We start from the raw sequence: 14,691 nt of genomic DNA on the forward strand, positions 1-14,691 counted from the left end.
AAAATCAGACACAAAAACGATAACGCATTTCGTGGATCACAGTCTGTTTCCTTAGATCAAATAAAGCAGTGTCTGAGTAGCCAATGTGCAGAGTTTGGAGCACCTAAATGCGCCTTTTAGGCGCTTCAAGCTCTGTACCTTGGCTGCCCAGACACTGCTTTATTTAATCTGAGGAAGCAGACTGTGCTCTGTGAAACGCGTTATCGTTTTTATGTCTGATTATTAAAATGTCTTACTTATATTGAGGTTGCCCCTTCTTCTTAGAGGTAAGCCATTTTATATTTATTACATCCATAGTTATTTTTTGGGGGGCCTTCTCCGTTTCAGTGATATTGTTTACAGCCCCCAAGCTATTAGAGGTTGCTGTCAATTGTTTGTTTTGTGTATCCAAACAATAGTTTTTTATGCGACCCATACAGTTGAAGACAAAGAACTCAAGTGGGGACGGCTTTCCTAACTTGTTTTTATACTGTGGTTGCTGGTCTTGCAACCCAACTTATAATTGATTTCCTCATCACTTTGTATTTATCTAGAACTTGACATTAATATAATACACCATAACGGGCTCCTGGTCTCTCTCTGTGTTTTTCCTATATCCATAGGAAGTCCTGGGACTCCTCTGCACTACACACCTCCCCACACAGCTTTTCACCGTGAACTGGTGAACAAAGACTACTTGTTACAAGCGTTATGCATTTATTAGGTTCATACCAACATTAGGAATTAGTTTCCCAAAATGATCATTCATGATTGTGTTTTGCAGACATGTAGTGAGAACAGAGGTGTCCCTGTCCATCGTTGATGATGCTGTTAATGATGCACTTTCTTGGATCACTAATGACTTATGCTTTTGGTATTCAGTTGTTTTTTGTACAGAGAGGCGGGAAGGAACAGGGAGAGCAATTAGTCACTCCTAAACTGTCACCTGAACTGATCACACTTATTAGTATTATGAATTTATATAGTGCTGACAACTTCGACAACATACTTCGAGTCCATAGTCATGTCACTAACTGTCCCTTGGAGCAGCTCACAAACTAAACCCTACCAGATCCATAGTCTACTGCCCCTTTCATAATCTAAGGACAATTTGGGGGAGAGCAAATTATTTTATCAATATGTTTTTGGGATGTGTGAAGAAACTAAAGTTCCTGGAGGAACCCCACATAAACACGAACAGAACATAAAGACTCCATGCAGATAGTGTCCTGACCCAGATTTGAACTGGGATTCCAAAAGCTTTGAGCAAGATTGTTATCCACTACACCATCTTGCCACCCAGGGCTTGCGTTGCCATTAATGTAAAGGGGGCAAATGCCCCAGGACCACTGACAGCTGCCAGGCCCCCTTGCACTGGCGGAACTCCAGGTGGTCTCCCCTGTCTGCTCCCAGGACCCCTGCATGTGTGGCTAGCTGCATGCCATTGAAGCGCTGCATAGGTGATGCAGAGGCCACATATGTCCACACTACAGCCCCCGCAATCCTTTGCACCGCCTACTGCTCGTACCAGGTGACTGCTCACTGGCTCAGAATGGTCACCTGGTACGAGCAGTAGGTGATGCAAGGGAGTGTGGGGGCTGTAGTGCAGATGCCTGTGGCCTCTGCATCCCGTACGCAAGACTTCAATGCTATGCAGCCAGCCACACCTGCTGCAGGAGCAGTCAGGGGAGACCACCTGAAGTTCCAGCGGCACAAGCGGGCCTGGCACATTTTGTGCCCCGCAGCACTGCAATGTTCTACAATGCAAATTAATGGCGGGCCAGATCAGGGGCCAAGTTTGTTTGGGGGCCTAGGTTACCTTTTGCCCTGGGGCCCCCGTGCAGCTTAATCCAGTCCTGTCGCCATCCTTAAAATGATTGTTTTGGGTGACAGTTAAACATTCATTTGTCTCATTTCACTTTCCATTGTGCAAAAAATAATATTTTTTTTTAAACTCCTGTTGTTCAGCCATGAAAAGATTAATTGTCAAGCCAAATGCTGTATTTGTAACATTATTTTACAGTGTACATGTATTACTTTTACCATGAAAGCGGAGATTGTGCACAGAAATGAATGTACTACCTGTAATTACTTATTATTATAAATGATACCATTTGAATGGCCTAACAGAGCTTCCCCTCCCCCCTTCTCATTTCAGGGTCTTTGTGCGGAATACTCTCACAGGGTAAAAACTGATTGTTATTCACCTATGTACTGTTCTCAATTTTTATGCATTACAGTCACTGCATGCTCCAACAGCACTTAATTGAAGTGTTTATTTTTCCTCTTTAACTATAGTTTACATCTCGTTAAAGTCAATCCGCAGGGGGGTAAACCAGACTTAACATGACTAATGATTATGACTTTGGATGTTTTGTAATGAAAAAATATGTAGGGTGGAGTTATGCACTAATGTATGTGATTATTCTTTGCATCTGTATGTAGACTTGCAGAGCAATCATTGCTGAGAGGAGAAAGGAATTGCTTTCTTGTGTTGCAATGCTTACTGAATATGAATAAAGCATTGCTGTGTTTAATAGTGGTGCAGTGACTTTAGGAATTTACCTCAAGCATCTTTGTTTCTGTGTACTGAGACTGACCACAGATACAGAGCAACAACTTCTGTCTGTCTGCCTCATGATGTCTTTTGTTCCACCTTCATCCATGTACTGGAGAGTGTAAATGCCATTTTCCCACTGTAGGTGAGTGGAAGAAGGTACAGCCCACATACTGTAGAGAGTACCTACCTGTGCTGCCTTTCAATTATCCTCCAGGATTTTTAAAAACACCAACTCCTACCCGAGTAATAAATAGGCTCTTTCATAGGAGTAAAAGCATAACTCTCTGTTAGTGGTATACACTATTTGGCAGGCTGGGTAGGCAAGCCTCCCCTTCTCCTGGTGGCCTCCCTTTAAAGGACAGTTCAGCTTTACCACTCTAAGGTGTAGTGGGAAGGACATTAAGTGGCAGCACCATTAAATCTGCCCTTTATCAGCTTGGGTGGGAGCAGTGTTTTTAGAATTCCTGGAATATGACTTTAACTAAGAGAAGACAACAACAGGGTTTCCTTTCCTCTGCGTCTTGGAGATCGGTCGGCTGGGACTGTCTCTTACTGTACATAGACTTGAGGCCCTGCTCCAAGACTCTTATCTTATTTCTATGGTCACATTTGCCGGACTGGCAATCAGGGGACTATAAATATTGGCATGAAAGCACTAAGATTTATCTGATGTGTACATGACCTCATTTGAGGTTCATTAACTTTGTATCATGCGTGACCATAACAGAAAGAGGAAGGATTCACTCAAGATGTTCAGCATATGGTCTTGAAGTTTGTTTGTCTTAGTTCCACTTTTTTTCCCTTACAAAGACTTGATTCAAAATTCTGGGTTTTTGTTTTACTTAACAAATGACTCTAAGCACAACAATCTGGAAAGTGACTAATTTAAAATTCTAATAAACCATCTTGTAAAAAAAAGCAGCAGCCTACATACTATGCCCCAGCCGTATATAACTATAGCAGTAATTTAGGCTTCAGTGAAATGTGTTGCTATAACAATAAAGTAATGGCATGTGTCTGAAGCAGCATGTCATGTGTAAGGCAATAGGAGGCTGTTGCTGAGGAAATACAGAGTGTTGTATCTACCATCTTCCTGGCCAGCTTCCAAATTACATGGCAATAATTTCATTAAGAATTGATGACACGGTTTATAGGGTGGAACGTAAGAGAAGAATTATCAGTTGAATAGAACAAGCACACACAAGCCTCTCACAAGTCTAATAGAAAGATTTGGCTTTCAGCCTTGAATTGTTAATGCCCTGTAAGATTACGGAGCTGGATATTAAAATGGGCAGGTGTTGCATTTGTGTTCCTTGCTACAATAAAATCTTGTTACGTAAGGCAGGGTTCACACTTGCTAAAATTAGCATTCGTTTTTTTCAAATCAGAAAACATGAGCTGCCATATACCTCATGTTAACCATCAGACTGGGTTCACACAAGGCAATTCTCCTGTCAGATGTACGTTTGATAATTTACAGCATGTTTGATCTGCTTCCAATCGAGAAAAAGATTGACTTTGTGCAGTAATGATCTCAAAATCGGTCCTTTTCTCGACGGGAAGCAGATTGCACATGCTGGAAATTATTGAACAACAGGAAATATCCTGTCGATCTGTTAGGAAAATTGCATCACGTGTACCAGGTTTACACTGCCAGCTATTTTTAAAAAGTTATACGCCAGGTCCATCTATGTTGTTTTAACACTTATTAAGGGCCCATTCACACTAGAAGTGCTTTTCTGAGCGTTTTGCGATTGATTAGTGTTTTTTAAAATCGCCTGCCTCCCATTGTCTTTCATTAAAATTGTGGAAAAATCGCTGCTGTTTCGCTATCGTGTGCGCAAAGATCGTGATTTTATTGAACGTGAATGTAAGCGATTTTAAAAAACACTAATGAGCCCTAAATGTCTTGCCCACATCTACATGTACCAAATTCCACATTAGTTGGTTGGATTGTCGTGGAGGTGCAAATAAATTAGAGATGATTGAGAATTATGCAAATTATTATGATACAAAATGTTTCTAATTATTATGAAAATCTATTGTTAAATGGACTAATCCAATTTTGCATGAAAGCATTTGATTGGCCCATTTTCAAGCTGCATATATTTGCAGTAGCATTTGCATAATTCTGCAACAACTGAGACTGAGCCAAAACTTTGTACTAACGACTTTAGACGTTTTTGGCACAGGAATATGGGGAAGCAAAAAAGTCTATAGATGTGTGTTGCAGGCGGAAGTAGTTATGTACTAAAATGCCTTTACACGATCATGGCATATGGATACAAAAACACACAACACCTACAGATGTCCACGGTAGTCTAAGGGCTAATCAAAGAGCGTTTTTTAGCAGTGCACACTGCTCGAGATTTTCCATTTGGGTTGTATGTTCAAAATACAATGTCTGGAAAGCCAATTGTACACAATTGGACATTGGGCATGATTTGTCTATTTTTTTAGTTGCTGTCAAAAAACAGGAACCTTTTTCTTGCATATGAATGCCCATGGCATCCAAACAAGCACATGCAAAAATAAGTGCATTTTTACTGCACAAACAAGTATGAACCCTGCCTGCATAAGATTTTTCTATGATATGTTCGTACACATTACATTAATAAAGAGGGACATTGTAATTTCCCACTGACTGCCCAGGAAGAGATTATGTTAACAGCGTTTGCTCGACATACAAGCCACAATCTCCTCAGCTATAATGAAATTTCCTAAGTTAAGCTAGGTAAACACATCAGACGGTTATCGTTACAATCTGCTTACCATCAAAATCATCATATATGACTATGCAGCCTAACCCAAGAAATTTAGGTAGGAGAGCCTTAGTATGGATACAGTAAGGACTGGATAGGAAATTCCACCCTTCAGATGGTTAACCACAGAGCAACATTAGGCTCAATGCATGGAAAAGGCGAATACAGGCATAGGATTGATGCCAGTTTGATCACAAAATGAATACATTTAATTATCTATTGCCTGTGTGAAGCTTAAGCTAACCTTTTTTGCATTATGTCTCATTAATTGTATGACTTGACTGGACATTATGAAACCCCTCACTTAAAATGGAAAATATAGTTTAATACTTGTTGATATTAGGTTGTTGACTTTAAAATGCTTTCTCTAAACTTACAAGTCATGTCAGAGATTCCTAACTTTCCTTACTCTGGAATAAACAGGTTTGGGTGGAGACTTTCAAGCTCATTTATACTGCAACATAAAATCAATCGGCTGATGTGCTAGACGTAGAAATAATATAATCAATTTTCATTAGCACAATCCAAGGATTATTCTAAATTATGTGATGCACTGGTAAATTGTTCACCGCTAAGCTTAAAGTAAACCTGTGAGAAAAAAAATTGCAAAAGTTAGATACTTACCTCAGTAGAGGGAAGCTTGTGGATGATATAGAGGCTTCTCCAATCCTCCTGCAGCCCACCACTGAGACGCTCTTCTTCTTCATGACCACACTCTTGTCCGTGTATGAGGCTGTGAGACAGCAATGTGCAGGTGCAGTGACGGCCCACACCTGTGCAGTAGCCTGGAGCTGTTCAAGCACAGAGGAAAAGGCCATGCACTAGTGGCTCCATGATGCTGTGCAGGCGCAGGCCGTCACTGGGCCTGTGCAGTGCAGTGCAGTGCAGAGACGCTTGTAAATGGGCAGGAGTGCCGCTGTGCAAACATATTTATACAAGCCCTTGTCGAATATGTTTAAAGAGTCCCAGTGCTGGATTGGTGATGGCGAGGAAGATTGGGGAAGCCTCTGGATTATCCAGAGGTTTTCCTCTACTGAGGTACGTATCTATGTCTATTTTTACTCACATGTACACTTTTATGTGACCTTGAAAACTTGAGCAATGTAAACTAAGCATAAAGGACATAATCTACAGTGAAAACTCCACAATGCAAAGATTTTTTGAGCCAGTACTGCACCCAGGAAAAATAGATGGGAGTGCTGTTCAAAAGAGGTCAGAAGAAAGCTCTCCTGTGTCAGGAGAAAGTTCCTCACTTTTGACCTGTCTAGCCTCCCTATCGGTTCTTTAATTAGATTGATAACTCGATTGACTTCACTTTATACTTTGCATAATTTCCTCAGATCCAGTCTCTGAAACCACCGAAATATAGATGTTCTTTCATGATAACTATCCTGTGACTATGTGCTTTATCATTATATGCTTGGTTTGTATTGCTCAGGTTTACTTCAGGGTCACAGTAAGCACAGGTGTGAGAGGCCTGAGTGCGGATGCCACTCTGTTCGCCTAGTGACATGACACTTGTGTAGTGACATTCTGACAGTGCTTATGCTAAACGTCCTGCACAATAATAGAAGGGTCAGCTGTGTTTATTTAGCAAAAAACTGCATCACTGGATTGTTATGCTGAAAAAGAAAGACCAAAGAGATCCTTGCTTAAGCAGTGTCCTGGCTTTTATTACCGAGCTGGTCGGCTGCCTGCAGCTGAACTCTCAAGGTGAAAAAGAGGAATAAACATAAAAGAAGATTAGAGAAAGAACAGAGCTGTCTGCATACTGGGCAGATACAAAGCTGTTATAGCTGTAGTGCAATGCAGTTGTTATTTAGCCTGCCTGTTAAAGGACAACTATTGTTAAAAAATTGAAAACATTCAAAAACCATATATATATATAATGTACATTTCTCCCAGAGTAAAATGCACCATAAATTACATTTTTGCCTACCTTGCTGTCACTTACAGTAGGTAGTAAAAATCTGACAGATTTGGACTATGAGTAGTTTATTTAAAGAGACTCTGAAGTCTCTAGAAAACGTTTTTTTATCTCAGTAATCAGTTCAATAGCTTATCCCTAACTAAACCGCTGCATCCCCGCGGCTGTAAACTATCTAAATCCCCCCAAACTCCGTGGGGCACACTACGGGGAGTGCTTCCGTGTGAGGCACGGCTATGAGCTGCAGCCCTGCCTCACACGCGTCTGTCACCCGGCGGATCTCCGCCTCTCCCCCGCCCCTCTCAGCGAAGGAAGACTCTCAGCGAAGGAAGACTGAAAGGGGCGGGGGAGAAGAGGAGATCCGCCGCTGACAGACGCGTGTGAGGCAGGGCTGCAGCTCATAGCCCTGTCTCACACGGAAGCGCTTAGGGCAGCAAAATCCACAACCAAGAAACTTGTGGATTTTGCAGGGGAGAGAGAGGGTGCGTGAGGGGGGATTTAGATTTTAGCCGCGGGGATGCGGTGGTTTAGTTAGGGCTAAGCTATTAAACAGATTATTAAAATAAAAAAAACGTTTTTTAGGGACTTCAGAGTCTATTTAAAAGGACTCCCTGGAAATGAATCCAGCCAGCCTCCTTACTCACTTGATCACTATTTTGGCAGTTTGACTGAGTAAATGTCCTTCAGTGAGTACTTTTGTAAATCAATACTTGAGAATCCTCCATGAGCACATGGACTTGCCAAAAACGCTTTTTGGAAGGAATGGAAGGTCCTTTTGCACAGAGAAGGATATCTAGTGGAAACTAATGATACAAATAATTGTATATATTTTTATATCAGATCATTATTTCACAAATGCATATGAGAAGCTTTGTGGATGCATCCTTTACATGTTTTCACCATGCTGCCTACACTGTTGTGGTCATGTAGCTTGTACAACCCTGCTACTGGATGTATGAAAAGAGTTTCTCAGGTACAAGAGGGTCAGTTGCTGTTTTTCATTAATGCCAACCCATTGGTTATTCCGAACATAATGTGTGTATTATGAAAAATGGAGCTAAGACTCACATGGAACTCATTAGGTTACATATGCTTCCTCTATATCAGAATCACATTCCCAAAACTCAATAAGCTATAAGTTAATGTGGTCTGAAATATGTTGCAGTATAACTGACCATTATTACAGGAAATCATGCAATTAAGAGTGTTTAAAGTTTTTCTTACAAATCACCTTCTAGAAAAAGATGCATTAGCTTGATTAAACTGAAATATTCCTTCTATATGGTTCGCTGAATGGGCCTGTGTTGGATAAACAGCTTCTTGCTACCATCATAAAAGATGGTTACTGTCAAGACCATAAACCTATAGGTGACTTTGTTCTTTTGTATACTTTTAATTGTTATTTTAATCTGATGCTGAATCTTCTAAAGTGTTTATAAACAGTGCAATTTTAGGGAATAATATTTTTAACAGAGTATTAAGATTGTATTGTATGAAAACAGAGAATCTGGTTGGCCCAATTGATCCTGAATGATCACATTATCAATCGTATCTTTAACTCATTAGCAGTTTCAATAGTGTTATCTCATTTGAGATAAGTGTACTGCTTTTGACCTCAGTCAGCAGAACTTGTGCTGTAAATTCTTTAAATGCTTTGATCTCTCCCTGCTAACAGAAAATACAGAAACTGAAAGCAAAAGGCCTATACTATTGTCTCACACTGCCCCCTAGTGACAAGTGGCCATACATACACATTACAGCAGTACTATTTAGTAGCAAATAAATGTAACAAATACATTAAAAAATGTGCTAAAATAAATTGGCCTGGAGCACTTGCAAGCCTCTAAATATATTGGCTGCTAAAGGGTTAAAGATGTGGTCGATCAGCCTGGTGAATTTTCTCACTTCACAGAATCAGAACTGTTTTCGTTTTGATCGCAAGTTGGATTATTTAATGCAGTGGAGAGATGAAATATGATCATTTCTTTCGATCTGATGGATTTTATAGAAAATATGATCGTTCACTAAAAATTGTACTGTTAATGGGCAACAATGGGTACTTAAAGAGACACTGAAGTGAAAAAAAAATGATGATATTATGATTTGTATGTGTAGCACAGCTAAGAAATAAAACATTAAGATCAGATACATCAGTGTAATTGTTTCCAGTACAGGAAGAGTTGAGAAACTCCAGTTGTTATCTCTATGCAAACAAGCCATTAAGCTCTCCGACTAGTTAAGGTGGCCATACACTGGTCGATGTGCCATTAGATCGACCAGCTGACAGATCCCTATCTGATCGAATCTGATCAGAGAGGGATCGTATGGCTGCCTTTACTGCAAACAGATTGTGAATCGATTTCAGCCTGAAACCGATTCACCATCTGCTGAGCTGCTCCTGCCGCCTGTCCCCCCCCCCCCCCGTATACATTACCTGATGCTGGCTCCGGGTCCTCTTCTCCGCATTGCACGGCTCTGTTCCGGCTCCATTACGGCGCTTCCTGTGTTACTCCGTGACCAGGAAGTTCAAATAGAGCGCCCTCTATTTGAACTTCCTGGTCACTGCAGTGACACAGGAAGCGCCGGGATGGATGGAGCCGGAACAGAGCCGTGCAGCGCGGAGAAGACGCCCGGGAGCCAGCCTCAGGTAATGTATACTTGATCGGATCGGCCGCCGCTAGCGACGCGCACTTTGCCCGCGGGCGATCGAGGGTAATTTCCCGCACGGCGCGATCGACGGACCAATCCGATTTCGGGAGGAAATCGGATCGGCGGCTACGTTTACCGTGAACGATTGGCAGCAGATTCGATCCCAGAATCGAATCTGCTGTCGAAACGGCCGGGAATCGAGCCAGTGTATGGCCTGCTTTAGTCTTGGAGAGGGCTGTTATCTGACTTTTATTATCTCAACTGTTCCTGGGCTATTTACTTTTCCTCTGCCAGAGGAGAGGTCATTAGTTCACAGACTGCTCTGAAAGACTCATTTTGAATGCTGAGTGTTGTGTAATGTGCACATATTATAGAATGATGCAATGTTAGAAAAAACACTATATACCTGAAAATAAAAGTATGAGAATATTTTCTTTGCTGCTAATCTTCTAGTAATTATTCATAGTACACAACCAATTCACTATATCATATTTTTTTTTAACTTCAGTGTCTCTTTAAGTCATTGATATGTTTAACACTGATGTCAGGTAGCAGGTTTTCTATGACGTGGTTAGTATTGGACAAACTATTTGTATATCTGCTATTGTCAGCATTTTTGGTCTAAACCATACTTTGTGAAAAAAAAAGTATATTATACATAAGGTGTCAGCATGTCACAAGATGTAGAAAAAATCTTTTACAGTTAGGCTAATGTCACAGTATGTGCATTGCAAAACGTCTGTGCTACAATGGGAGCTTAACACACAATCTTCATGTTAAAACTTGCTCAATGTTTTCATAGTATGCTCATTGTTTTCATAGCATGGAGAATTGCTGTGTAACGTGTGCATTTGCGCACAGGTTATCCAGAAACGTACTATAGAAGGTGCGTTTGAATAATATGGTCAGTTACAAAGCATGGATGTAAACATCCCCCATGCAATTGTATGGGCACTGGGCAGTGCATTCACACACAGCAAAGCAGCACGATGCAAGTTGCAACACACATAGTGTGAACACACCATTATAGAAAGCACAACTATTTTTCCAGGGCTTAGATGCTAAATCCTCCTGTGTTTCTGCTGTCCAATAGGAATATTTAAGTACCACTTTTGCAGCTCTGCGCTCCAATCAGATTCTTGCTCTGAAGGTTTGTGGGTATCTGTTACTGTGCAAAGTCTGCAAACAAAGTCGGGACTAATACCTTAATATTGCATTACTTCAACTGTGTGTGCTGTTCTGCAGAAATATGTAAAATACATTGATGAATATAGATGGATCATTCAAATTGAAAATTATGTGTTTTTAGATAATGTCTCGCATACTGCCACTTTGTGAAATTCATCTGCTATGGTGAACTAGAAACATATTGCAGCGAGACTGCAGGTGAATTATCAGAGGAGTTGTGTAACAAGAAGCATATTTGGAGAAAATGCAATATGAGGCTGCCAGACGTTGTATGACAGACAGATTGAAACTGCTTCTATACGGATCACATGGCAGAAAAATCATTTTCCATTTCCTTTTACTGGGAAACATAAGGTACATCTCTTTAGAATGAGATTGAACACAGAAGTCTTCAACACTAATGTCAGTCTTTACAAAAGAAGGGGAGAAAATGGAAACAGCTATATTGCTGCCCTTAACAGCAAATCACATCCTCTGTTCAGGTCCGTATTACATCCACATGCCACAGTCCTGGATAACGTGAGCAAAAGCACGCACAACATATAACAGTTGTTCAGGGGTGCTGCAAAGGTTTCCGTGGCCCCAAGCAGAACATCATTTGTGGGCCCCTTCTCATATAATATTAGGTAGCCAAATGCCCCCCCCCCCCCCCCCAAAAAAAAAGATGGCACTAAAGTATAGGTAGTCTCCTTCTGCCTCCCGATCCCCAGCACTTGTAAGCCAGCAGATCAGCGGTGACGCAAAAACAGAGCAGCGTACAGTGACCTCACTTCCACATCTGAAATGTACTCTGCAGTCACTGCGCCACTCTTTCCTCTGGGAAGTTGCCATTGCTCTGAGGTTTGTGTGGGAGTGACTGACGGGCTGGACCTGGCACCATGGGAGGCACCTGCTGTGAGGCCTCTAGCTACCGCTTGGTTCGCCCTGGCCTAGCTATGCCCATGCAGTAGTTCTTGATTTGAGAAAAGCATTCTAACATGCACAGCGGCATATTTTTAATAAAGCTGTGAAGGAATTTGGGCACAAGTATTAAATAGTAGTATATTGGTTATATTACTATCGGTTATATTACTGCTACTCTGCTAGCGGCTAATTTGGATAGTACAATATCAACAGTTTTGCTGATATTCTATCACTTTATTTTATCCTAATCCCACACCATTCTTCCCTTCTTCTATGCCTAACACAATCCTACCCTCTGCCTATACCTAACATTAACCTCCAACTATCTATGCCTAACAAAACCCTACCATCTGCCTATACCGAACATTAACCTCCCACCATCTATGCCTATCATAAACCTACTCCCTCCCTACACCTGACACTAACTTCCCACCATCAATGCAGACACTAACCTACCCCCTCCCTACGCCTAACATTAACTTGTCAGTGTTTAAAAATTTTAACTGTGTATGGCCACTATTACAGACAAGAATCAGCAGGATAGCCAAGCAGTTTTCATTTTTCAAAGGAAATATATATGGTAGCCTCCATACCCCTCTTTATACAGAGTCGTTTTAAAGCAGGAATTCATCTCTTGAGAATCCCAGTTGTGAGAGCATCCTCTCACTGGCTTTGGCTGTGTCCTCACTAATAGAAATGTCCACGAAAGTAATTTTCACATCACATTAAAATTTTCACCTGTCTTGAAATTTTCGAGAACATATAATGCATTTGCACAAGATACACCCTTTTGCTAAAATTAGAAGCCTCTTGAAAATGTATTTTCTCATGCCCACAAATGGGTTTTCTAAAGTCCGTAGACTTCAATGCATTGGGCAAAAAAATTGTTTTCTGGTCAATTAACTTCAATGCATATGGTGAAAATCTTTGCAAAAATATAACATTTTCATGAATATTGTGGCAAAACAAATGTGATCGTACTTGCTTATCACTACTGCAGTGTGGTGGACCAAGACACAGACTGGCTTCTCCTGTCTTTTTGAAACTGCAGTTTTATGGTTGAGATTGCTAGACTTGGGTTAAGTTTATACCGAATCCATTGTGAAGCGCATGCTACACATCATAACGAATTTCAAAACTAGCGACTTCTAGCAGGTATAGGTGCCCCAGTATAGGTAGCCAGGTATAGGTTTTACAGTATATGTAGCCAGGTATTCAGTGAAGGAGGGGGGAGCAGCGTGCACGCGGGGAGGAGGGCCTGAAGTAGTGAGCAGTGCTGGAGAAAAAGTAGCCATGGGGCAGTGAACTTTGCATGGAGCCTGGAAGGTGAGCTTGCACAAGGAGGCTTTCCGCTGCTGCAAAACTTTTCAATGGAGCACAGAGGGGAGCCTGAAGAGGGGGAGGAAGGAGTTGGGGCCCCCCTCTATGTAGCTGAGTTCCTGTGTGCCCCCTGCTTCCACCTCCATCACTGCGGGACTACGCCCCCTCCCTCACTGCGCCCTGGGTGGACACCCCTCTCGCCCTGCTCATCGTCCTCCCCATCACAATCCCCACTGATAAACCGCTCATGTTAATAGTTGCAATTAGCAGCTATAAGTGGAAATTTGAGCACCAGTGCCTGCTATTTTATTTTATGGCCGCTTATTGTGACTATTCACATGGGCACCTATGGAGGCACCAAAACTACCATGGAGTCTGTGGTTCCCAAATTACCTGATTCGATTCTGTCTCCTTCACCTCTGTTCTCCAAATTTTGAAATTCATTTAATTTACTCATGAGAAGAAGATACCTCATAACTGCAATAACATGTATTTAGCCCTGGGAACTTAAGCACAGAGATCTTAGCTGACTACCCATCATGCATAGGACATTTTGTTGGGAGTCATAGCACTAGAATTTGTGAAAGCCTGTAATATAATTTTAGGTGGGCAGACCCAAACTAGACTGTAGAAAGCTGCATAGTGTAGATTGAAACACAGGTACTCAGCATGTGCAACGTGTACCGCGCTTGGAGTACTTCTTATGTATTCACAGGGTACTTGTCCTTTTCATGATTAATTTCTTACAGCATGCTTTGAATTCAAGAAATTGAAAATTATATTAATGAATGTCTGGGAAGCATTTATTATCTTTTTTTAGGCTTTTTTTTTGCACATGTGCCAAGTGGTGCTGAGATAATGTTATCCACTATAGGAATACAGGAGGCTTTTGTTTAAGAGGGTAAAAATAGCAATAATGCTGAGAAACACCTATGAAGAAGCATGCACATTTTAGCAAATGTGTTGTGCATAGCAGATAATCAGACTGTCCAAAGCTTAAAACAAAAGTAGCAATGATTGGCTAGATGTGGGCCAGATTATTATTACATGAAGCACATGGTTGCATCGGAGAATTAGGAGTGTTTTGAGTGACCTTTCCATTTTCTGAACATCACACAGTTCATGAAGCCAAATTATACCATACATTATAAGTAAACAGAGAGGAGGCATTAATGGTATTATCGAAGCAGGTGGTTTTGGCACTCAGCGCAGAGCACCAAGCACCTAAGCTGGTGACGCTATAGCACTAATGCTATAGTGCACACCTTGCACAAGGGAAATTTGGGGTTCCCAACAATCGCTGGACCCCAAATTTCTTCTTAGTTGCTACAACTCAGATGGGAAATAATATTAGACGCCACCGGGAATTTGAGCGGCAGCAGTGTGATCCGTCATTTGGCTCA

General features: G+C 41.4%; 1 protein-coding gene across 1 annotated transcript in view; it reads left to right on the plus strand.

Annotated features, from left to right (window-relative positions):
* LOC137536731 (collagen alpha-1(XIII) chain-like) overlaps nucleotides 1-14,691 on the plus strand; it is a 269,977-nt gene that overhangs the window by 87,897 nt on the left and 167,389 nt on the right. The window contains exons 11-12 of the mRNA XM_068258952.1: nucleotides 2,138-2,164; nucleotides 10,971-11,027. Of these exons, the coding sequence (XP_068115053.1) occupies nucleotides 2,138-2,164; nucleotides 10,971-11,027 (84 nt within the window). The remainder of the gene's footprint in view (nucleotides 1-2,137; nucleotides 2,165-10,970; nucleotides 11,028-14,691) is intronic.

Source organism: Hyperolius riggenbachi, chromosome 10, assembly GCF_040937935.1.
Source record: "Hyperolius riggenbachi isolate aHypRig1 chromosome 10, aHypRig1.pri, whole genome shotgun sequence".
Classification (NCBI taxonomy): Eukaryota; Metazoa; Chordata; class Amphibia; order Anura; family Hyperoliidae; genus Hyperolius; species Hyperolius riggenbachi.